The following is a 26,857-nucleotide window of genomic DNA, read 5'->3' on the forward strand; positions in this document are numbered from 1 at the left end:
GGACACACCTTCCTGGAGGAGGGCCGGGGCCCGTCCGCGCCGCAGCCTCATTGGTGTGAAGGGAGCGCCCGCGTCAGAGCTGGGAAGTGCCGGCCGGGCCGGGAGGGGAGCGCGGGGCCGGCGGGACCGCGGCCGGCGGCGGCGGCCACCCGAGGGCGTGGGGCCAGCAGAGCGGAGAGCGGGGCCTCTCCTGGGCCCGGCTAGGTCTCTCAGACCTGCCTGGGAGTTCCTTCTCCCCAGTATTTCCTCAGGTCTTTACCTGAGCCGGACCCACGCTGATCTTTTTTCTGTTGATGTTCATCTCTCGGCCAGTCTGTGTCTCTGAACTTCTGAGTTTCTGTGTCCGTCTGTATTTGCATGTGTATCATCAGGCCTCCATGCTAATTTCGCTTCCTGGATGGCTACCTGTCTGTCCCTTTATGAGGAAGGGTGTATCCTGCTCCTTCTCCACCTTTCTCCCTGCCCCGGCCCCTCCCTCTTCTCCTTCCTCTCCCTCTGACTCCCTAAGAGGGCGTCTCTTAGGGCCTGGGAACGTGCATCTCTAAAGCAGCGTGTCCAGGTCTTTCCTCCATGCATTATCTGAGTTCATGTCTCCCAAGGTGTGTGTTCCTCCGTCATTCTTCCCAGGACTTGCGTGTGTTTGTATGTAAGTATCTAAGCCTACGTCTCAGGCCTGTGTGTTTTCTCACGCCTGTATATTTTTTTTTTCTGATATTTTCAGGGAAACCTTGTGTTCTCTTGGTCTCTGAGTCCAAGGGCGAGTGGGTCAATCTTTATGCCTCTCTGTAGACTTCAAAGAATGCCAAAATATTCTACGCCGCAGACACACACACACACACAGAGTAAGAATCCCTCACGTAGGGGACAGAGATTTTTGGTATGTTCATTTCAGTTAGATCAGCCCCCAACCTCACTCGTTACTCCAGTCAAGTAGACTCTTAATGGGCTTTCTGGCTGTTTTGCTCTTAGGACTGCCATGATCTATAAGCCCAAACAGCTATTCGGTTAGACGATTTCCAGATTACTGTGCCCATTGGCTGCTGCACTGATCCCAGCTGAGTAGGCTGGAACAGTACTTGGAAGGGGGCTTTAGGATAGAATGTCATTAAGGCAGAATGGTTTCTTTTCCAATAGGGTCCTGAAGCAACTCTATATTCAAAGAATGCACTACTTGAGCTATAGTACTCCAAGGAGTTAAGCCCTAAATAGTCCAGCAGGCTTTAGCCTACTCTGAGCTGCTATGTAAGGTGTGGGAAGCCATGGGGAAAACCAGAACTAGGAGTTCAGGTTTGTAAGGGCAGGCCTCACACATGCCATTAGCTCAGCAAGAGGATAAGAATGGGGAGTGCAGTAAGTCAAAAAGTTTAAGCTAGAACTGTCTATTTCTCAGTTGGGAGAGAGAATTCAGTCCAGGGTGTGAGAGAGCCCTTGACTTCTAATGGCTGAGCAAAGTAAGCAAACTCCTGATCTTTGGGCAGAAGTGACCGATCTCTGCTGTTTCATACTGCCTCCTGGTAGTGGGCACTGTGGTCAGAGGTGCTGGAACTGCCTTCTAAACCATCCTGGCTATTCTTTCTGCTCCACTGTGGCTTCCCTTGGTTCTCCCTCTAGCCCTTTGTTTTCTCTGAATGTCAAGTCTCATAGACTTGACCTCCTCTTGTTCTGCGAGCTCTGACCTATCAGCGTTTTTGTTTTTTTAAGTCACCGCCCTTGATTCAATGATCTTGGGGTCATTGAGAGTTAGGCATACAAGGCTTGACCTGACTTTTCAACTAGTAGTGACATGTAGGAAAGTTAAAACTTACCGCTTAGGGAGTTGATCCTTCCCACGGAGCGCCCCTGTCTGCAGGGTGTTTGCATGTGCGAACCATCTAGCGCCCCAGCCTTCTCTTGCCTTCACTTTGCACACTGGCGTTCTCTTTTTTCTTCTTTTCCATTTCTTGATGCTTGCTCTTGGTGAGTGGGCTTCTTAATCAGGCCTGTCATCCTATAAAAAGATCTTGATATCTTATTTGGGCCATTTCCTCTATAAAGACCAGAGAGGAGAGAGAATGATACAGTAGAAAGAGGATGGGATTTAGATTCAGATGGGGTGCTTTGGGTCAATTTGAATCCCACCCTCACCACTTACTTAATGCAAAAATCTGGCATATTAACTTCCTGTGCTTCATCTTCATCTTTCTAGGCTTCATTATCCTACTGTCTTAAGTGGGGATACTATTTAATAATCCCTGCCTCACTGGGTTGTTGTGGTGATTCAGCAAGGTAATATATAGAATCACCTTAGTACAAGTGTAGAAGGTGATTGATATGGTCTCCTTTCGTAACAGTGCTTGATAGTTCTGTATGTTGAATGAATAAATTTACAATATCAAGGTGATAAGAGACGGGAAAGGTAAACCAATTCAAAGTAAAGTTATTTTAAAATGAGAGCTGTATTCAATGGGGGAAAAAAGTAAAAGGTTCTCGTTTTGGGGGACATGTTAACTGGAGACAGTGCCTTTGAGATCCAGCCATGATGGAGGGAGGACAGAGAACTGTCCTGTGTAGTTCTAGGTATTGGGAGCAAAGGGATTACAGTGACCTTCTTTGAAGCAGGAACTCATCAGCGTTCTCCCTGGGGCTGTCACTGCCCTGACCAGATTTCTTCATCCCATGTTATTGGCTGTGTGGCCTCCCACTTGGTTAACTGCCTGCCCCTCAGCGGATCCAGCACTAGTTCTTTGAATAGTGCTCTGGCCTTTCTGATTCTGCTTTTTATCTGATCCCGTGACCCACCTTTGAACCTTTTTGAAGTGATTTTGAACTCAGTTCTTTTCTTAACTTGGCCAACCATGGTCTGTTTCTCTTTCTCCTTTATATCCACCCTGACTTGGCCAGTGTGGTTCTTAACTATCCTGTTCTATTCTTTTTTTTTTTTTTTTTTTTTTTATTTATTTATTTTTTATTTTATGGCTGTGTTGGGTCTTCGTTTCTGTGCTAGGGCTTTCTCTAGTTGTGGCAAGCGGGGGCCACTCTTCATCACGGTGCGCGGGCCTCTCACTATCGCGGCCTCTCTTGTTGCGGAGCACAGGCTCCAGATGCGCAGGCTCAGTAATTGTGACTCACGGGCCCAGTTGCTCCACGGCATGTGGGATCTTCCCAGACCAGGGCTCGAACCCGTGTCCCCTGCATTGGCAGGCAGATTCTCAACCACTGCGCCACCAGGGAAGCCCCTATCCTGTTCTATTCTGATGAACATATTTTTCTTTCTCATCCTTGGTTTCCCTTTATGTCTTTCCTTGATTTCCCTTTATTTCTTTTCTCAACCTTTGTACATTGGCGCTAGCCTAAATGTAATGCTGTTCAAGGTATAAATAGTAATTGCCTCATTCTTTTTGTCATTTGTTTACTTAATATTCATTTTTAGAAGTCAATATACAAAAACCAACTCTCTGTCCCCAAAGAGCTCTCAATCCAACTGAGGAGAGAAACAAGTAGCAAATAATGATAGCAGAGTGTGATGAGTATTATGCTGATATCTACACAAAGTGTGATGAATAAAAGAGAGAGCACTGCTTGGGGGCTTCAAGGATAAGGTGATGCTTGAGTTGACTTGTCTTTAAAAAGTACACTGTTACATGGTGGAGAGGAAGCTAGAGTTAAGGCATATCAGCAGTGGGAACGGAATATGAAAAACAGAAGCATAAGCACATTCTGTTCAGGGAAGAACAAATAGTGGGCTTAACATGAAGTATGGTAAAGAAATGGCAGAGAAAAAAAAGAAAAAAGAAGTGGTAACTATGTAAGGTGATGGATGTTAATTAGCTTGATTGTGGTGATCATTTCATAATGTATATGTATATTGAAACATCAAGTTGTACACCTTAAATATATACCATTTTTATTTGTCAATTATCCTCAGTAAAACTGAACAAAATCCTTTAGAGGAGCCGCATCTCTGGAAGCATAAAGTCCAAACTCAGTAGCATGTATGGCCTTCAAGACGTTTCATGGCCTGACTTCACACTCTCCCCAGGTCTCTGGAGGCTCATAGTTCTTGAAATTTCTCCTATAGGTATATTTTTAACTTGGGCACATATATCATAGGAAAATATATATGCCTCTGCATCTTATTCCTCTGCATTTTATTCAATTAAACCTCTTCAAAACGTCTGGGAAATAGTGTCTGAGAATGACCACATCTTTCCACAGAATGCCTACAGCCATGGAGAGTGCCAACAGTTGTAAAGTGACAGCAGGATCCTATCCCATATTGCAGTAAGCAATCCCTGGAAGTGCTATTATTCGTATTGTCTTACTTTTTTTGAGTGTTTCATTTGGGGATGTTTCAGAAGTTCTCCCATCCCCAAATCTTGGAAGATAAGGATGGAGATAAAGATGGTGATGATCCCTGTTGGCAAAGAGACTAAAACCAATGAAGTCCATTTAGTGGAGTTCTGGCTCTATTGCAGTGGTTCCCAAACCTGGCAAATCAGCAAAATATTTAGGGAAGATTTTTTTTTTCTTTGTTATTATTCGTTGGTTTGTTTTTAAGTGTCCCATGTGATTATGATGAGAAGCCAGATTTGGGACTCTTGATATAAAAGCAATGGTTCTTTACCAGAGGCTTTTATCATAATCACCTGATAAGTTTTATGAATTGACTGTTGCCCCAAATCTATGGAGTTTCAATGGCATGGGGTCAAGCAGAACTATTGGAAAATGACTCCTTGCTGGTTTGGATGCATGATGATAATGGAGAATCTCTGATCTACAGCAATGGTTTTAAAACAGTTTTTATCTGACTTTCTATCAATAAAAATATTTCAACAAGTATCCCCAATATGTGTTTTATTCATTTGTAAACAATATACATGTACTTCTTTATATTAATGCGAAACAGACATTTAAAATAATGAGATGAAAACAAATATGAAAAGTTCTAATATTTTCATCTCATTCTCCCAGTAGATCCACTGAGCATCCTGTTGTGTGGATCCCTGATAGAAAGAACGGGATCAGTGTTTCCTTAACTGGACCTCAAATCTTATTTAGATTCTATCATCTCCTGTAGCTGTCTAGAAGCAGAATCACCCCTGCCCAACCCAAGTAAGGCACTCTCACTCAATTATTTCATTCATTCAGTCATCCAACATATATTTCTTGTGTTCCCATTATGTGAAAGGCATTGAAAGAGAGGCTGGGGATATCGTGGTCCACGTGGTCCTTATAATGTCAGCTTATATTATGACAACACATAAACATTAAACAAGTGATTACTTAATAATTATGTTATTATAATTTTAATGGGTACAAAAAGTATATATGTTTAACCTAAGAGAATAACTTTATCTGGAGAGTTGGAGAAATCAATAGTTTGGAAGTAATATTTCAGCTGAACTCTGAAGGATGAATACAAATGAACTAGGAAAAGAGGATGGGAAATAGGGTTTCAGGAGGAGGTAAAGGATTTGAAAACCCTGAGGCAGGAAGGCCATGGGCTCATTTAAGGAACTGAACGAAAGCTAGAGTGTTTCAGATCTAGGGGTCAGGGTGGAGGGAGGGACATAGGCACAAAATGAAACTGATGATGTGAGTGGAGACCAGAAATTACGGGGGCCTAGTTGACCACATTAAGGATTTGAGTCTTTATCCTGAGGGCAAGGGAAGCCATTGAAGGATCTAAAGCAGGGAGGTGACAGGGCTAGATGTGCATCTCAAAATGATCACTTAAGAATATAATAAATTATCTATAATCTTTCCCTTCTTATCTTTTGATTGTATTTAGAAACCTCTGCTTTTCCATTGCCCTTAGCTTACACTTCCCCTATTCCTACTTTCTGCAAACTCTTACACAGCCTTCAAGATCCCACAGTGAGGCTACTTCCTTGGTGAAGCCTTCCCGCTTCTCTAGTCCAAACTTCCTCACCATTTGGAGCTAATCTCCATAATGGCACTTCCTAGGTTTTATTATAATTTACCTGCTTAATTTTTATTTGGGGAGGGCAGGTGCAGAAAGTTGGATTGATTACAATCTTCATGGCACACTGTCGTCTCTGGTTCCTTTGGTTTGTTCAAGTTTCCTCCTTTGTTCTGCTCACTTACTCCTTTTGTACTATTAAAAAAAACCTCTGAATTGTTTGCATGGGCATATTTTTAATGTAATTTACATAAATGCTGCTGTGCTATCAATCTTATGATTTTCACTTTTTCCAATCAGAATGAATTTTGAAGGTCTAGTCATTTTTTTGTGTGAACCCTTATCCCTTCTATTTTTATTTTCCTTTTGCCCTATTTTCTTCTTCTATCCTACTTTAATTTTATCTTATGTGTGAATATGTATGTGCAAATATATATTTATGAGCCATATTATATTCTTTTTGGTATGAGAAGTGCACACACAGAGATACATACTGATATATACATAAATGTTTATACCAGCTCTTACATTAGCAGAAGGAGGGAGTTAGGGTCCCAAGAATTCCTCTGATGGGGGCTTAAAGTCAAATATTTCTTCTATCATTTATATATTTATGTATTTTTTTTTCTCTTATTTAGGAGAAGCTGGAAAAGTGCATTATGTCTTTTGTGTGTGTGTATTTTGTCTTTTTTAGACTAAAATCTCATCATATTATTGAAAGAAAAAGTTGGGTCTTTGTGTGTTGTCTCTCCTTCTGATGGCCATGATAAAAGGCAAAAACTGATAACCACGTGCTGGTTATTTTGAACACAGAGATGATCTTAGTTCTGAACTTATTGGTTAAACACTGTCTTTCCCTTGTGCTGGTAGAAAGTCATTGGCCTTATTCCTAATCTCAAGCCCTTGATGTCTAATTCTGGAAGTATCTTGTTCTACCTCTCAAAGTCCCCAGGGATTGTCCTTAGGTAAAAGTGTACCTCTTCCACCCTAATCCGTATTATCCCATTCTTCTTCCAAATGCAGCCACAACTCCCACAGCTGCGCAGCAGGTTTTCTGTCCTACTCCCGAGAGCAGGCCCAGAGTACCCTGGTGTCCCCGTGCCCCGAGAGGTCGTGGCAGCAAAGGGAGCGGGAGTGACCAGCCATGTACTGCCGTGTCACAGTTTTGATTGCCAAGGCACGGAACAGGAGACAGAAAAACGGAGACAAGAATAAAGATGAACAGAGAGAGAGAGAGAGATGCCATTCACTTCAGCAGAAACATCGTTCTAGTTCCTTACGATACAAGTATTCCTGCTTCCGTGGCTCCCTCAAGACAGGGATACTGGAGCCATTAAAGACGTAGAAGCAAAATATTTAAAATCGTTAGGAGGACAGTTCAAACCTATCCTTTTTTTATGTTCAAAGAGCTCCAGAGAGGTTGTGATTTAAATGATCAGACGCCGGGCTTCCCTGGTGGCACAGTGGTTGAGAATCCGCCTGCCAATGTAGGGGACACGGGTTCAAGCCCTGGTCTGGGAAGATCCCACATGCGGCAGAGCAAATGGGCCCGTGCACCGCAACTACTGAGCCTGCGCGTCTGGAGCCTGTGCTCCGCAACATGAGAGGCTGCGATAGTGAGAGGCCCGCGCACCGTGATGAAGAGTGGCCCCCGCTTGCCGCAACTAGAGAAAGCCCTCGCGCAGAAACAAAGACCCAACGCAGCCAAAAATACATACATACATACATACATACATAAAAATAAATTAATTTTTAAAAAAAAGGTCAGACCCCTAGCTCCTAGGTAGTGGCCACGTGGGGTTAGCATCGTCTTGATTGCTCAGGCTACCAAGCGCTTACTTTAGATCGTCTGTGTTCGTGACACCATGACTGCGTAAACTCAAGGTAGGGTGCTCATTGCTGTGGGATATGCAATGGCAATGCTGACATGGACTCTGTCCCTGAAGAATTTGGAAAATGTAGATGCAAATGATAATATTCTAAAGCAGGCTCTGATCAGCCTTAAGAGAGGTAAACATCAAGGCCAGGGAAAGGTAAAGGAAAGTGTGATTAAAGTGGAAAGGAAAGGCTCCCCTGAAGAGGTGAGTCTTGAGCTGCCCCTGGGTAGAAAGTGTGGGCGGGCGTGGGAGATACGTTCCCATGACGGCCGACGCTCTGCGCCACGCCTTAATAGCCAGGTTCCATTCCTGACACATGCCTGACAGCAAGGTGAGCATGAAGCCTTGAGACATCAACTCGGGTATGTGTGGAGGCGGTGGAACCATCATCACCCGAAATAACCTTCACCCTCATGGCCCACCTCAACCTCCGCCAGAACGTTTTTGCACAAAGTGCTTCTTTGAAAGATTCATCCACAAATTTGGTCCCCAGTCAAAGCGTATTTTGGATTTCTAGTTTCTGAAGGAAATGTGAGTTTTCTGCTTGGCAGAAGCTATAGCACCATCTTGTGGAAGTAAATGCTTTAGCTCACAAGCCTTTTTGTTCTGAAAAGAGTAGTCGTCTTTGCAAAAATCAATCTTGAAATGCGTTCTTGGCTCTAAATCATGCTTGGAACACACAATTTACAAGTAACAAAAGGTTTCTCATAGATTCTAAATCTTGGTGGCTGAGTTAGCAGCTCTCAATCAGTGACAGCTTTCTTATTTTCAGAAAAATCCCGTACACTTAGGATCCAATATTCTCTCACTTTAGGATTATTTCTTTTAGGCTCTGTGTCCTCAGGTTTGGGTTTTAACCATGTCCCAAGGGATCCCATCTTCTTTGAAGTAGCAAAGCAACTCTAAATCCCCAATGAAAATAAAGGAAAATAAAGGCAGAAACACTGGCTGTCATGGCTCTTTTCAGAGGAGTTGGGAAAAGGAGGTCCTTTATATTTAAGGAGCTAAAACACTGTAATGGGGAGCTCAGGGAAAAATTCATACCTTCCAGGAACTTACAGAATCATTTTCTAGAAATTTTATTGGGTCCACTAAAAAAAAAATCCGTGGGAATATAGATTGTTTCGTTGAATTAGATTTTTAGTAGTTAAAAATGGCTCAAACGTCTAACATTCAAAAGTTTTCATTCACATTCTCTTTCTCCTGCTTGTCCCAAGAGGTAGATTTACCACAGTGTTGGTGAAGCTTAAGCTTCAGAGCCCCTACCAAGGGCCGCTTCCAAGGCCAGAACTAACTTTACAGTCATAAATTCACATTCTTTTTCTTAAAGAAGCTGCCCAAAGTTTTATAAGCTTCAGCCTAGTTATGCTGTTTCTTCTCATCACCATCCCAGTTTCCAGCCTCTCTCTTTGGTTTCTTATGTATCCCTCCAGAATTATTTTACGTACATATGAGCACATACAGATATAGATTATCCACACCTCCTTCCGTTATACTTGCTTTTCTCAATGTAACTCGGAAACTTTCTACGTAAGATATAGAAGAACATCCATATTGTTTTTTGTCTGTTTGTTGCTAACTTCATGACAGTCCACTGCACAGAGGTACTGCCCTTTACTCAATCAGCCCCCACTGGTGGGACTTAGTGTGCATTTATCTTACTTGGTATTGTTTTTGCCGTTTTCTTGTCTCCTGGAGGGTTTCAGAGACTTAGATGGTAGCTAAAAATCTTCGGTGGCCACCGGTTTCAGAAGAGGAAAGGATTAAAATAGGTGAAATTGGCAGGAGGAGTGCCAGCCTTGTTAGGTATCTAGGACTGTAAGTCTTATCAAAACAGGTCCCCTAGTACCTACTATTCACAACCTAGCATGAATATGTGCATCTGCATGCTTATTTATGACTGTGAAACAAAGGATGGTTCTGCTAAAGAAATTCTGAGTATCTGAAGGCAAGAGGAAGAGATAATTGTAAGCCTAGGGTGCCTCTAAAATCATACTGGGTAGGCGTTGACTTCACAAAAGGACAAATAGCCCATGAGGTCAGTAATACTCTATCAGTGACATTGCTGCAGCCCACAGAAAGATTCCCATTGCACACACAATAACAATTTGTTCTGCTAGATCTGATGGAGAAGGGTCAAATAACCCAGGCATGGAGAGCTGGATGTCTGCTGCACACCGGAAGATTCAGTCATTTACCATCTTGACTCTTTACCGACTTCAGCCACTACTTCCTTTCTGCTCTTCCAGTTCAATACAAACAACATGGGAATATCATTTTGGATAACTGGAAATCCAGCCTTTTTACCCTCTCCACCACCTTAAAGTATCAGCTGTCCAATCTCCTATTACATCCTACTTTCTGGGAAGAAAGGATCACATACCTGTCTAACAGGTTACCCCAAATCTTACCCTTTGCCCAGTTATAATTTTTGTTCAGACAATCTTCTTTGGCTCTTCCCTAATATCTGTCTTCCTTAGAACTGAACTGTAGTGGGTTTTAGTTAAAGAGAGCACGTTTCAAATCCTCTGTCTGTTTTACAAGGAGTCAGGTAAAATATACATAGAGAAAGTAGGGGAGGAGTAAAGAAAGAAGGTGAGAGAAGAGAAATGATGAATCTCTATGCTGTAGTACTAAAAATAATGTTCAGTACTTTTCAGCTTAAAAATTGTTGACATGTATATTACCATTTTGAAACTCCCAGCACCCCTTTGGAACAGATATGGTGGGTGGCATCTTATCATCATTTTACAGATGGGGAAGCAAAACAAAGCAAAAAGACTGATCATACCTGAACTCAGGTCCCTGGGATCCCCTCCTATCTAGAGACTTGATGATCAGGGCTGACACTGGCTGGGTCCCTCAGGAAGGGATCTGGGGAGTGTCAGCAGTTCAGAATATCTCTGCTGTAGTGGGGCCTAGAGGATTTGTCTTGAAGCTTTATTTGGATTGTATTTCACATAAAATTGAACACAAATCCATCTTATGTATCAGTGGGAGTGCTCCTGCGGAGGATCTGGGAGGGGGCTCAGGTCTCTCTATTCCACCCCTTAGTACCACCAATTCTCTCGAGTTTCACTGTTGTCCTGAAGAGCCAGAGAGCTAGGTAGCTCAGAGCCTCTGATTACTTGTGGCAGAGACTGCTAGATGTTTAACAAAACTGTTTCCTATTACTCCTGGGAAATAACATATATAGGCCACATATCCCAGATTTCCTTGTGGTTTTGTATGACCATGTGACCAAGTTTTAGCCAATGAGATGTGAGCAGAAGTGCCAATCACTTTCAGGCCAGGCCCACTAAAGCCTCCGTGCTTTTCCTCCTTCCAACACACATGACAACCTTGGGAACCACATGAACATGGTGACAGATCCACAAGGTGTGAGGAGCCTGGGTCTCTGAATCACCAGCTGATGGCTAACTGCTTACTGGTTGGGAACTCCTTCTCTGAACAAGAAAAAAAAATTGTATTATGTTGAAAAAAATACCTTGGTACAATTTAAAACAGTCTAACAAAATCCTAAAGGATATTAATCTTTGATTATTTTGTCCTATAGTGTGTGAGCAAATGTGTGCTGATATGTATTTAAGAGCCAGAAGGTCAAGAGGAGATCAGAATAAGGTAACCTAAATGAACTTTTTCTTTTCCTTTTTTAAATGGCAGTACTGACCCTTGTTTACTTTAAAATTTTCTAAAAATGCAGTATTATTTTTTGCAGTACACTTTCCATTTTGAGTCATCTTCTTAAGCCTTTAATGTTTATCATTTTGAATATTTTCCTGTACCTTAATATATGTCTGCACACACATACAAACACATGCACACACACACACACATAGGTTTTTCTCTATAGGAATGAGAAAGTACTATATCAATATGACTTTTTTTTTTCCTCACTTACTAGAATCTTCCAAATATTACATAGATAAAACTTGTTTATTATAATAGTTGCAGAATATTCCAGAATACAGATTTATAATGTTTTATTTAACAACCCCATTATTGAAGGATATTAGGTTATTTGTGACATTTTGCTATTGCAAATGTTTCAATTTAAAATAAATTTACACATACATATTTTTTACATATATATGTGAATATTTCTATAGGATGTGTTCCTAGAATTGGAATTGCTGCATCAAAGGTATGCACGTTTTAATTTTGGAAGAGATATTCCCAAATAACCATGAAATCAATTTATATGTCCACCAAGACTGTGAGGAAATTCCTATTTGCCCACGTGCTCAGCCATGCTAGAAAGTATCAATCTTTTTATTTTTGTCCACTTGAGGGGCAAAAAATGGTATCTCATGCTTTAAAATTAATTTCTCTAATCACTAGAGAGTCTGTGCATCTCTCATCATGTTCATTTGTGGTTTTTACTTGTTCTACTGTGTGGGGCTCATTTGTCTCTACTATATCTAGGAATTTTTGCTCAGTTAAAAAACTGGTTTTTGTATGACTATTTTTTTCATTATACATCTATTGAAACTCTGTTAGCTGTATTTTTATCTTTTTCTTAAAATGGATTTTCAGAATATTCAGGCTGATTTTTTTGAGTCTTACCTAACTATAGGCAGAAAAATTTCCAGAAGTCCTGGCTACAGAGAGGAAGTATGCTTAGTGATTATGGGTGTGGTCTTTGGTGTCAGGCTGACCTGGATTAGAACCTAGGTTGTGTCATACACTTTCCTGTAACCACAGGAAATTTCTTATCATCTCTATGCCTCCATTTCTTCTTTTTAAAAATGACTTCAGTAAAAGTACTAGACTCATAGAATTGTCATGAAGCTTAGACAAGATAATAATGCACGTATCTCACCACAATGCCTGAAACTTAGGTGCTCAATAAATATTAGATAGTAAATTATTATTTATAATGTGGGCAGTAGAGATACAGAATTAGATGTTTAAGTTTTATTCCAGGTCCTAGAACCTACCCCAGTGAAGTTACTCTTAACAAGCTCCAAGAAGGCTAATAAAACTTAACTTTTCTTAGAGTGGGCATTTCACCTTATGTTTCAGCCAGCCTTATGGAATTCCTATTTCCTGGAGCACTAAAATATTCAATTCATTTATTAATTCAGCCGGTACTCTTGTGTTCCTACCATGTTTAAAGACCAAGATATTCGATTATTTTAAGAATCCATTTCATTTTCTCTGCCTGGAACTTATTCTATATTCCTTTGGAAAAAGTGAAAATCCAAATTCCAGTGAAATGTGAGGAAACCAACAGACAGAACATTAGAAAATTAAGAAAGAACCTTAAAGACTGTCTAGTTCAACTTCTCATTTTATAGATGAGGAAACTGTAGGCCAGAGGAGTTAAACAACTTTCTAAGGTCATATAGTGATTTAGTGGGGGAATTGGGATGGGAACCCAGGTATCCCAAATCTAAGCCAGCACTCTGTTGACTGAATCATGCTGTGCTCAAGGATCCACCTCTTCTTTTGACCCAACATGATTTCAAAAATTAGAAACAAACAAAGAGAAGCACAGGTTAAAAAAAGACTAAAATGAGTCAAAGCTCTTCAAAGTTTGTCAAGAAAGCAGGAAGTATAAGACACTTCCCTGCTGGTTGGGAAAACATAGCTACATTTTCACCCAGTGGGACAGCATTCCAATTCTCCTTTCATTTGTTTTTGCCCCCCTCGCAACAACCCATATTTAACAATGATACTCTACATTCACAGTAAATGGTAAACAACAATCCTACAGGTCTGTGGTTGGCAATCCCTTGTCCACATGCCAAAGATGCTAGAGGTGCCAATATCAGGCAGCAAGTGAACCTGCTGCCACACATGGATTCCCGTTCCTATCATTTCTGGGAGCTTCTACCCATAACTGTCTCCACCCTCTTGCCAGGACTTTTTGCTTTTTGTTTTTTATAAATTTATTTATTTATTTTTGGCTGTGTTTGGTCTTCGTTGCTGCACACGGGCTTTCTCTAGTTGTGGCGAATGTGGGCTACTCTTCATCGCGGTGCGCAGGCTTTTCATTGTGGTGGCTTCTCTTGTTGTGGAGCACCGGCTCTAGGCACGCGGGCTTCAGTAGTTGTAGCACACGGGCTTCAGTAGTTGTAGCACATGGGCTCAGTAGTTGTGGTGCATGGGCTTAGTTCCTCTGCAGCATGTGGGATCTTCCAAGATCCCAACGTAAGACTGTTTCTTGCGTTGTTTTCAGTTTCGCTGTCCTGCTAGTTGAGAGGCTCCTCCTCCGTCCCTGACCCTTGGAGTCACAGTTGTTTCTTGCTACCTCACTCTCATTTTCACGCCACTATAAAGTGAAACTGCTTTCTTCAGCAAATTTAAGTACTATTTCTATGTGGAGCTCAAGGCCTATCTTTGGCTGGACGTTGAAAGTGTTTTCTTCTCTCCTCTTCCTTCTCCTGAAACATCACAATCTTTTTTGATTTTTATATATTGGTTGTGTCTTGGTAATTAGATTGCCTTTGTTTGATCCTGGACTAGGTACTTATTACCTATGAGGCTTTGGTTAAGTTACTTAATCTCTTTGTGCTTCTGTTTTCTCATAGGGCTGTTAGAAAGATTTGAAAAGCTAATACTTATAAGATGCTTAGAATAGTGCCCCACCATAGTGAGTACTCAGTAAATATGTGTGCACACGTGCACATGCATGTGTATGAACACGTGAGTGATATATGTGAAAACAGAGATGTCCTAGTTCTGGGTCTTAACACCATGCTCAGGTCTAAACCAAACCTCTAATTTCAATGAGAACAGCCTCTGTTCCCACCCTCTCTGTGCTGCTCCAAAACTCTGAACATCTTTAGTGACCATGCCCACAGGACTCACTGACCAGGACCAGAAGCCTTCAATAAGAAATAGCTGGGGGGCTTCCCTGGTGGCGCAGTGGTTGAGAATCTGCCTGCCAATGCAGGGGACACGGGTTCGAGCCCTGGTCTGGGAAGATCCCACATGCCGCGGAGCAACTAGGCCCGTGAGCCACAACTACTGAGCCTGTGCGTCTGGAGCCTGTGCTCCGCAACAAGAGAGGCTGCGATAGTGAGAGGCCCTCGCACCACGATGAAGAGTGGCCCCCGCTTGCCGCAACTAGAGAAAGCCCTTGCACAGAAACGAAGACCCAACACAGCCATAAATAAAAAAATAAAAAAGTAAAAAATAAAAATATCATTCCATTTAAAAAAAAAAAAAAAAAAGAAATAGCTGGCTCTCCCAGCCTCATTGTGGCATATATTAGACTGAGAAGGAACCCACACTCTCCTAACATATCTTATGTTGGGATAGGTTAGCCTTATTCTTAATTTAATAACATTGATAGTGATGTACTACATTGTCCTGTTAAGTAGAAAAGGCTGGGGAGTCAGATTGTTGGGGTATGAGTCTCACATTTGCCATCTACTTAATATTGGCATCTATAAAATGGGATGATAATGAGAAATGGATTTGTTATGGTGATGAAATGTGGTGATCTCTGTAAAGTAGCTATCAATGTGCAATGGGTGGCACGGAGTAATTAATAGTACTATTAACTATTATTATTATTAACACCCCTTTTTCCATTCAGTTGCCTCTGCTTAGGGCTTTCCATTCATACCCAGCGATTGAAAGTTGGGCTGTAGCACTTGCTAACTCCTCCTAAGTGAAGAGTGTATGTTTATTCAGAGAGAATCATAGGTATTTTTCTTGAGAAGATGAAAAGAGTTTGGAAACAAGTGGCCATCAAAAGCCCAGGGCAGACTGGACAGTGGATTTTGTGGGGTAATTCCCTGGGATGCCAGCTGAATGTGTGTGGACTCACTCTCTGATCTCAGAAATTGTAAGACAGATGATAGGAGTTAATCAACAAAATCAATTTCCCCTAAGCCTAAGTAGGCATTTAGGTACATTTACTATTTGTAGGAGGATTTACAATTGAGAAGAAACATCCGAATGTGGGGTAAAAATGGACAAAGTTATTAATGGATTCTGGGTCTCTACCTGTAGCTACAGTATTTAAAAAAATTGTTATTGATGTGGCTAAATCAGTAATGCCTGCCATTCTGCTATTACTGCACACACCTGATGAAGTCAGAGGTAGAGTGTCTATTTTAACCTTCTGGGCCCCTTAGTAGTGGATGGAATAAATTTTTACCTCTAGATAGTCTTAATGCACCAAGCAGTTAAATGAAAAAATAAATATGTTTGATAGAATTAAATATAATGAATGCAGCAAAACCTAAATACTTTATGGGGAGGAAAAGAGAATACTTTACAGAGTGTCTTGGATCATTTAGTCTCAGACATAAAGAAAGTGATGAGCTTAGGTGGTATTCAGTACCCAAGGCTCCAAGTAGACTACTGAGGGCGGTGATTCAAATGTCACTCCAACTGGAAATGACTTTCCTTGAACAATGCTCTCCGCAGGGCACCCTTGACCTCTGTGTTCCTCAGGCTATAGATCAGTGGGTTCAGCATAGGTTGAAAAAACTGTAAAACAGGAAAAGGATCTTCTGCTGGGTGGCTAGATTTGGAGGCCATGTACATGATGATGGCACTGCCAAAGGAAAGCCCGACCACACAGAGGTGGGAGGAGCAGGTGGAGAAGGCCTTTCTGCGGCCCTCACCTGACTGAATTCTGTGGATGGCAAACAGGATGCATGTGTAGGAGACCAGCACCAAGCAGAGGGGCCCAACTAAGACGAACACAGAAGCAACAAAGATGACAACTTGGTTGAGCCAGGTATCAGCACACGCCAGTTTGAGGACAGACAGAATTTCTCAGAAGAAGTGGTTGATTTCATGAGGCCTACAGAAGAGCAGTCTCAGGAGGAGACCCACATGGACCAGGGCCAGGAGGGAGCCACATGCCCAGGAAATCACCACCAGGGTGATGCAGATGCTTCAGCTTACAATGACAGAATACTGGAGGGGGTGGCAGATGGGCACATACTGCTCATAGGAGATTACCACCAGGAGAAGACATTCGGCGTAAGCAAAAGTCAAAAAGAGAAAGGTCTGTGTCGTGCAGCCAGCAAAGGAGATGGGCTTGGCTGGACTCAGGAGGTCTCCCAGGATCTGGGGCACCGTGTTGCAGGCATAGGCTATGTCAACGATGGCCAGGTGTGAGAGGAAGAAGTACAGTGCAGTCTGGAGTCCAGTGAGATGAGCCCCAGGATGACCCCGTTCTCCAGCAGGGTGAAGGTGTAGGACAGGGAGAAGAGCCCAAAGAGAAGTATCTGAATCCTTGGGCCAAGACAAAATCCCAGTAGAATGAATTCTGTAACCACTGTCTGATTTTCCCCCATTTCACTATGAAAAGGATAAAATGGGATTGCTTAGGACAGAGTTATTGAAAACATCTAGACATTATTTCATAAAAATAGTCATTTTTAAAGGACAAAATTTTAGGGTGATGACTAGTTTTTCATTAAGTTAATCACTTAATCTAACATCCAGTTTTACAGGAAGGGGACTGGGTCACCAGTGATAGGTTACCTAGAGCCACTGACACTTGTGATGGGGAGAAAGACTGTCAAATCAAAAGAGGAAATAAAATAACCATGAAATGGGGATGATCTTGGAGCTGCACGTGTCAACATCACAAAGAGAATTTCTGGGATGCAGAAGTAATCAGTAATGGAAGAAGTCCAAATATGAGAATTAGAGTAGTCTTAAAAAAGAGATGTAATTCCAGTTTCTCAAGAGAAATATCAACTGCGTCACTTTTAGCAGCTGAAATCAACCTTTGCTCTCTAGAGCAGCTTACATGATAACAGGAGGAAGAAAAAGATAAAATGAAACTTTTATGACAATGTGATTGTTTAAGTTGCTAAGAAGGAATCAGTGGATATGCTCCATGTGAGCTCTCATGAGTGATGAAATCAAACCAACCACTGGGCATTTGGCAATTAATGTACTGATGGGTTCACAGTTACTGATTTACCAAATAACTTTTTTGAATAACAATCCTTACAATTTGTAGGAATTGGATTTTGGGGGCTGCCCAGTGTTCATGTATTGTGAATCTAGACTTGTGTGCAGGGGTGTGAGTCTGAAGTCAGGCATTCACACATCGTTTTGAAGGCTGTGGTGAGTGTGGATGCAGGTGAAAGCACTTCAAGACATAGTTCCCCATGTGCTACTTGTAACCCTACTACTCTACTCCTATTAAAAGAGAAAGTCTAGGTCACAATCTAACTGGGAAAGGCCATACCTGGAACAACAGTGTGTTGCGGGCCTCGCCATTTGTGTGACGGCTTAACATTTGCATCATGTTTCATTTGTGAAATTCAGAAAGACAAGAAATGACAATTCATTAAAAAAATCAACTCTGCCCTACTTCAGCAACACAAGAATTGATATCTGCTTTACAGATAGCTAATTTCTTTTTGGTAAAGAGATTATTTAGTGAATTTGTCATTTTACAGATTTATATAGCATTAAATTGGTGGTCCAGTATTTGATACTTCTGTGAATTGGTGATGTACCAAACAATAGTTGGCTTGTCCTTAAGTCCTGGATAACAGCTGCCTCAAAATACCATGTAGAAATCTAGCATCTTTGCTGGTGCAAACATTTAGTTAGCACCTTTGCTAGGCAAAAATAACCTGGGGCTGAACTACTGAATTTGTGCCTGCTTGCCGCTAAAGAAAAGGCTTCTCCAGGGTTAATGGATGGAAAGGTGCTTTTGTTGATAAGATCCTGGTCCAGTTGTCGTTATACCAATGGAGACATTAATGAGATGCTCCCTGAGGACCTTGGAAATAAGAGAAACAATACTGATCTTTGAGAAGCAAAACTTGTAAAATCCACTCATAATGGATGGGAAGAACTGGAGGAGGAAAGCAAGAAAACCTGTGTAGACATATAACTGGAGAGTTCTGAGTGCATCCAAAAACTCCACTCAAGGAGCTTTGATGCGATCTCATGGAAGAGGCGGAGGAGGATCTGATCGTGACTCAGGAATCCAAATGTGACACTTGTGTGAGATACTTGTCTACAGTAAGACTGAGGAATAAGGAAGAGGGTTACCCATGGGGCCAGTGGTTATCGGCACGTCTTCAGCACTGTCCAGGGGAGTCTTGCCTGATGGTATGAGAGTGCTGTCCTCCTGGCAGGTCTATGTCTACAGCTCAGATGGCTTGAGTGATCAGGGATCAATAACCCTCGCTGGTAAAATCTCCAGTTAACTCCCCCTGCCCCGATTCCATGCTCACCAATCGACTGGGAGGTATTAATTTACCTTCTTATGCAGATATTTTGACAAAGAGGGAATGTGCTGGTAAGCCAAGTTCTTGCCAATTTTTTTATAACAAATAATTCCATTCAGGGTTATTCATGGTTCGTTTTTTGAGTTTGAATAGTATGATACAGATGAGAAATAAATAAAATTTCTGAAGCTGGATCTACAAAGTGAGGGCCAGGCCCTAGACAGAGATAATCACATAGAAATACAACCCAAGGAAAGCTTTTCTGAGAAGCTAATTGAAATCCTGAAGGACATCCCCACTAGATCCCTCTCTAGAAGCAACAAATGACTGTTTTTTAAATAAGTATTATCAATAAATTATTATATTACCAAGACACAATAGAATCTACCATACTATGAACTCCTAACATGTGACTAAGGCTTATTTTTTTTCCAGGAGTATATAAAAAACTACTGTGCTAGGACAACCTTTTAAATTTATTTGGAAAACATATTAAAATATTTAGTTGTGAAAATGAGTTTGAATCTGCATCTTATAAAATGCTTAATCTCTTTATTCGGTCCTCCTTTATTTCCTTCTGTAACTTCCAAAATGATTAGATAAAGGAAAAAGAAACACTACTTACAAAGTATGAATCTTTTGGAAACCTAAAGGGAGAGAAAAGAGAAAGAAGGTCCTAACAAGTACATTAAGAGTCTTTACAAATAAACAGTTGACATATTGACGACTGGATTGTAACCCACTCCTTGTGAACAAGGAACAGGTGTATCTAGGTTTGTAATTTTGGCACTTAGCAAATGTTTACTGAGTGAACAAATGAATGAATGAATACGCATAAATGAGTGAATGCCTAAATACTGCAAGTCTGGACCATTCTTGGACTGGGTCTGTAATTTCTGACTTGCTTAAATCTTCTTGACCATAATCATACCCAATTAAGGACATTCATCCCAAGGCCAAAAAGAACACTGACTGAAGTTTGATAATAACAACTGTAGAATCTCAAAATGTTTAAGCACTGAACACTTGAAAGACACTTCTATTTTCTTTCTTTTTTCCCTCATATTTTATTTCATTCTACATGTTATTAAAAGCATCTTACCTGAACTCAAATGGATTAAATTTGCTAAAGGACTAGCAGAAGTGAAAAGAGAGACTAAGAAAGGAATTAAATATGTTGCAGTTCCGAATGCAACATTCAAGCATCGTTTGATGCTATAAAATGATACATCTTATATGTATGTACAAGTTAGCATTTTAAAAATTGGCAAATCATTTTGTGACTAATACGTTATCAATGATCTCTGTGGTTTCAAAGTAAATATCTAAGATTGAAATCATTTCTTTATACACGAACAAACCTGTCAGCACTAGATGCGGCCTACGTTTCAAGAAGTAAAATTTAAGACCTGATGAGCTCACAAACTCTTTTCTAGTGTTGTGGGCATGAGTCACGTAGCATTCCTAAAAATGAAAGCTATTTTTAAATCCTCAATTCAACTTAAGTACTGCATGTTTTACTTTCCAGTTATAAGAAATACTTGTTACTATTAATGTACTCAATAGAACCCTTCTCTGATTCTTTTCTAGAGCAAAATATTTTAACATTTCTCTTGAGTTTTTTTTCTTGACCCATGTGTTATTTAGAAGGATGTTGTTTAATCTCCAAATATTTGGAGGGATTTTCCAGCTATCTCTCTGTTATTGATTTCTACTTTAATTCCATTATGATCTAAGAACAGACACTGTATGGTTTTTATTCTTTTATATTTGTTCAGGTGTGTTTTATGGCCCCAAATGTGGTGTATCTTGGTGAATGTTGCATGTGAGCTTGAGAAGAATGTGTATTTGGCTGTTGGATGAAGTGGTCTATAGGTGTCTGTTATATGCCGTTGGTGGATGGTGTTGTTTAGCTATATCCTTACTGATTTCCTGCCTGCTGGATTGTTCATGTATGATAGTACGGCACTACAGAGTAGTAATTAAAGAGCATAAGCTTAAGGGTCAGACACACATTTACTACTTGTGTGGCTGGGTAAAGTTCTTAACCCCTTAGCCCTAGGATTAACTTTTCTGAAAGGAGAAAAGTGATAGTACCTATTTCATGAGGTTGTTGTGAAGACTGAGATAATACGTGTTAAATAGTTAAATGATTTAACTGAGACAAAAAACTGAGCATATTCCTGCCACACAGGAATTGTAAGTATTACAATGTAAGTCAACAATGCGATTTTGTGGATAATATACAGTTGAAGGATCAGGAAAGCAGGTTTTGGCTTCTGACCTTTCAATGTTTTTATTGGGAAAGTGATTAGTTGAAGAGATATTAGGGATTAAAAAGAGCAGAAAACTGTGACAATTCTATTAAAAACTAAAGAGATTATCCTTTAAGTAGCAACTCCTTCCCTTTTCTTCACTTCCCTCAACCACCTCAACCACACACACACACACACACACACATACACAAAACCACACACATACAAACACACACACAAACACACACACACACACAAAATCACAACCACACACACGCACATACATTCATGTACATTCCAGGTTTGGGAAAGTCTAACATTTAAAGTATTTTCTGTGTGTCTGACACTGTTCTCCAAGTTATGGGTAATGGATAAGATGTGTATGGGCTTCATAGATTATATATTGTGGTTTTGTTGATGAGACATAAACACAAGGACTGAACTAATGTCATTTTCCCCTGAAATGAAAGATCACTCATAATACATCCCAGTATAATCTTCCTTGGTTTGTGAAAATGATTCCATATATTTAACTTAAATCCATCACACAGGCTTTTCTTATTTTTTTATCTAGCGTCAATGTTCACAAGGTTATTGCTTTCATACAGCTACTTAACCACTGTATAGAACAAAATTAACCAAATTCTACACATACGTACACTATTTGTGACGAATATGTTCAAAAAGTTAGCATTAACTTTTCCTCAAACTGTCCCCATAGCAGAATAACCATCAGTTCACATTTATAGAGGACTGAATTTCCTTACCTATGCTTAAGAAGAATAGCACTATAAAAGTGAGAGTTAGGAGTTTGGGATTAACGTATACACACTACTATATATAAAATAGATAATGAACAAGGACCTACTGTACAGCACAGGGAACTCTACTCAATATTTTGTAATAACCTATATGGGAAAAGAATCTGAAAAAGAATGGATATGTGTATAACTGAACTACTTTGCTGTACACCTGAAATTAACACAACATTGTAAATCAACCATACACTAATATAAAATAAAAATTAAATTAAAAATACAAAATCAAAAGACCAGATGCTACAACATATGTAAGAGGAATTGATAGTAAAACAAAAGAAGGCAATCTGATTAGCGTCCACATTTGGACTCAAGACCTCAGAAGAGGAAAGCACCTGAAGGTTGGATGGAGTCCTGCTTTGGGGGGCTTCTGTGGGAGCTGCAGAGCCCTCACTTCTGTTCCTGATTGAAAATGGGACCAGATCCTCAGAAAAGGAGGTTTTATTCTCCGATGGGCTCAACCTAGCTGGCAGCTCTTGAGAGTTCACTGGAAGGGGTGTGCTGTGAGGTGCAGTGCATGCCCACCTCCACTGGGGAGGAGAGACACAGCAACTCTCTTTTTCCGATTTCTGTGCTCATCCCCAGCAGGACACACGATTAGGAAATACAGACAGCCCCAGAGCGCACCCCTGAGACGACATCACTCATTACAGTCGCCTAATACTTGGCATTATTTGGATTTCATGAATCCCCAGCACTAACCTAGTTCCAAAATCTCCAGATGGTTCAGGTGGACCTGTAAGGAAGCAGACCCAGTGTGACAAGGAATAAATTCCTGGCATTAACATCTGGAGTTCAGCTTCTCCCCAGTGACTGGGTCCCTTGTGTTGCAGCAGAGTTGGGCAGAAAGCACCTTGAAAAAGCAGCTGATTCCAAGTAACAACTGCAGGTGTGAAGATGCTGCAGAGAGCTGGCTATGGAAGCGGGGAGTGGACTGGGGAGTCCAAAGGGGCAAGGTGTCCCAGGGGGCTTATTAGATCCTGCCTAAAGGAGGGTTTTCTAGGATGCAAACCACCAAAGTAGGTTGACCATTAGAAGAATCTCTAATTTCCATTCTGAGTCCAGTCCCTCAGGGGAGGAAAGGACACTCTCCAAGACAGCTTCCCCTAGAGGCTTCCTGCCTCTACGGGGATTGGGAGAAGATTTGCTACCTCAGATGTTGTCATATTTATTTGTATTTTGCTGCATTCTTTTACTGAACATAAAAGAGTTAAAATGCTATTTTGGAAATCTCACATCAATCAATCATGCAACTTAAGAACTAGTTAGTTCATTACAGTGTGATTCCTGACTTACTGGGGTTGTGACATAAACTTGGGGGAAACTGGGCACAGTTACCAAGTTTTGAGAACACGTCCAGCTGTGCTCCTACTGTACACAGCCACTGTGAGAAGAAACACACAAAGTTGGCTCCTAATCGTATGAAATGCCAGGTGCATATTAGGCAATCCATAAATATTGGGACCCTTTTTCTTTCTTTCTTTTTTTCTTTTCTTTCTCTCTTCCTTTCTTTCTCCTTTCCTTCCTTCCTTCCTTTTGCTCTCTCTCTCTTTCTCTTTTTCTCTCCTTCCTTCCTCCCTCCCTCCCTCCCTCCCTTTTTCCCTTCCTTCCTTCCTTCTTTCCTTCTTTCTTTCTCTCTCTCTCTCTCTTTCATGTTCCATGTGACCTGCAGAAAATGTGGAAATCAGGAAACTAACACATAAAAGAAAAACTGAAATACTGTGAAAACAATAGTTTAGGACTATTGTTTTCATATGTTTAGTTTCAAAACGAAAACATAGTTTTCTATGTTCATTTGACCATAGGTCATAAAAAGTAAAAAAATTTGAACAAAGACAATAATAAATTAAATATAAACATTTATGATACCAAACAAACTTAACCGTAGGAAAATGCATCATTTCAAAATTACATGGTTTTTTTTGTCACACATCAAGGTGACATAACTCTTAACTTGTGGACAACTTCTAAAAGTGGTCAGAGTAAAACATAAACATATACAAAACATAAATGTATATGAAGGAAAATAACATACATAATACAGTCAGCTTTTAATTGCAATAAGTATGTTCTCAAATATTTATATTATCTGTCAGCACTGGACATTTTTTGTCAGCACCGGGCATTTTCTGTAATCACTGATCTTCTTTTAACCTGCATCTATAACCATTATGGTTATAGCAAGGTCGACTAGGATTTGAACATAATTTCCATTTGAAAGTAGAATAAATAAAAATCAACACATTGATAATATAAACACCTCCCAAATTAAATTATCTTAATAATTGGTTTGCAAATTGGTGGCTTTTAATTGATGAAATAAATATGCAAGTCAAGGATGAACCTGTCTTCAGAAAGTCATGACAGGCTTGGAATTTATGGAAAATTACAATTGTAAAATATTATGAACTGTATTTCTGGAGTAATTATGTGTTAAAAGGTCAGAAGTTCAATGTTTGATTTGGAATCCTGAAAACTGGGAAATTAAAGAGGCAGAATTTGCTTACTGAGCACAGCCCAAGTCACAGAAACTTCATTTAGTAGACACCTGGTTTCTGATTATGAGAACTGTGATCTATTGGGGGGGAAATTTATTCTAGTTTTAGAAAATACCCTTCAATATTATTCAATTGCATTTGCTCTGATTCTAGGCTCATTGAGCCATGTCCTTATTTTTTATTCATTTCTCAGATTTTTGAGAGGAAAATTGGGGAATCTTGGATAATGGGTATAGGTACTCCTTTTCCTGAGAAGAAATATCCTCCATTATAAGGTTCAAATTGGCATCCAGGTTAACCATGATTATCTCGTGAGTTTTGTGAGGGGCAGTCAGTTCTTCAGTGACCATAACTCCCAATGAGGAAGCCCCACACCAGATAAACACTGATGCTCAAATTGTGATTTCATAGTCTGATCATCAGGGTTCCCATAGAAATGGTTAACTGAGAGGTTAGAACACTATTTTCTGACTTAATTAAGTATAAACTTTATTAAGGACTAAACATTAACCCCATTAAACATTAAACAAGAACACTGATCCCTTTATTGAAATGATGAGGGCTTCCCAGGGCACACGGGTTCGAGCCCTGGTCTGGGAAGATCCCACATGCCGTGGAGCAACTAAGCCCGTGAGCCACAACTACTGAAGCCCGCGTGCCACAACTACTGAAGCCTGCGTGCCTAGAGCTTGTGCTCCACAGCAAGAGAAGCCACTGCAGTGAGAAGCCCATGCACCGAAAGGAAGAGTAGCCCCCGCTCACCACAACTAGAGAAAACCCTTGCACAGCAATGAAGACCCCATGCAGCTAAAAATTAATTAACTAATTAATTTTTTTTTTAAATTGCTCACTCTGTTGAGGGTAGAAGTGAAGGGGAACTCTTTTTTTAAATTTATTTATTTATTTATTTTTGGCTGTGTTGGGTCTTCGTTTCTGTGCGAGGGCTTTCTCTAGTTGCGGCGAGCCGGGGCTACTCTTCATCGCGGTGCGCGGGCCTCTCGCTATTGCGGCGGCCTCTCTTGTTGCGGAGCACAGGCTCCAGACGCGCAGGCTCAGCAGCTGTGGCACACGGGCTTAGCTGCTCCGCGGCATGTGGGATCTTCCCAGACCAGGGCTTGAACCCATGTCCCCTGCATTGGCAGGCAGATTCTCAACCACTGCGCCACCAGGGAAGCCCAACTAATTAATTTTTAAAAAATTTTAAAAAGAAATGATGATATTTGTTCAATAATATAAAACACTCTGGTGCAATTAAGTAGTTTCTCTTAATCCCCCAAATTCTTAATTGTTCAGCAGGGCTTAACTCCATTAAAGCTTTTGATAGAACTTACTTCTTCAGTTTACTCCAGGGTTTAATTTACAACCAAAACATTTTTATAACTGTGCTTAGAAGCTTTTACTTATCTCCAAGCTTTACTGCTTTTCAAGTAGTTGAGACCTGACTATATTCCAAGATAACATTTAAAAAAACCATAATTTGCAAAAGATATAATTTACTTTATATCCCTTAAAAACAGTGTTATTTTCTTCCAGCAGTAGGAAAAAAAATTCTTAAAGTTTTGTCTATGTATTTAGCCACAAAATACATAGAATATTTTTCATTAGGAGGAAATTTTCATAACTGCATAAACACCTCACTTAACCCTTTGTCTTTTGAGATTCTAGTAATGTATATGGCATTTCATATAGAGTGTCAGGAAATTCTTGTTTGTGTGGCTATAATTTGAGATTTTTTCATTGCAAGAATAACCGATGAATAATAAATAATGTACCTTCCCTATTTTGTTTTGTTCTTAATCTCCAAAGGATCAACTAGCCCCTTGGGCATTCTATTTTATATTCATTTCCTTTTTATCCATCATATTCATCGTGCACCTGTTCCTGTGAACATTCTCTTACAGAACTTCTCCCGTGTCTCTATTTTCTAAACACAACGATTAAACTTTTCTAAAGCTTATATACTATGTAGGTGATCGACTTTGCAAATCCTTCCAGATTCCCTTGAGAAACCTGGTTTTCTCTTTAAAGCCTTGAGACAGAAAAATAGATTGATTTCATGCAGTCAGTAAGTAGGAAAATGTATACAGAATAAATTTTTTAAATTGAATGAGGTCATCCCCTGAGATGTATCTTGGAATACTTATCCAAGACAAAGCAGAGAGTTGGATTAATTTTCTCCAGATGATCCAACATTGAAGAGTAGGGATAGTGACCCTCACTTTCTGTATCCAAAGAGAGCACAGACCCTCACAGGCTGATCTAGGGTACTGTGTTTAGACCTACATCCTCTTTAGAGGCTCACTTTGCAGGAACAAAAAATCATTTTGCTCTAG

General features: G+C 40.4%; 1 protein-coding gene across 1 annotated transcript; it reads right to left on the reverse strand.

Annotated features, from left to right (window-relative positions):
• Window positions 1-16,122: 16,122 nt before the first annotated feature.
• On the reverse strand, window positions 16,123-17,048 carry LOC118901174 (olfactory receptor 2A1/2A42). The gene is given in 2 exon segments (XM_036864264.1): window positions 16,123-16,883; window positions 16,886-17,048. Coding segments are annotated over 2 exon segments (924 nt in total).
• Window positions 17,049-26,857: the final 9,809 nt, after the last annotated feature.

This window comes from Balaenoptera musculus, chromosome 9, assembly GCF_009873245.2.
Source record: "Balaenoptera musculus isolate JJ_BM4_2016_0621 chromosome 9, mBalMus1.pri.v3, whole genome shotgun sequence".
Lineage (NCBI taxonomy): Eukaryota > Metazoa > Chordata > Mammalia > Artiodactyla > Balaenopteridae > Balaenoptera > Balaenoptera musculus.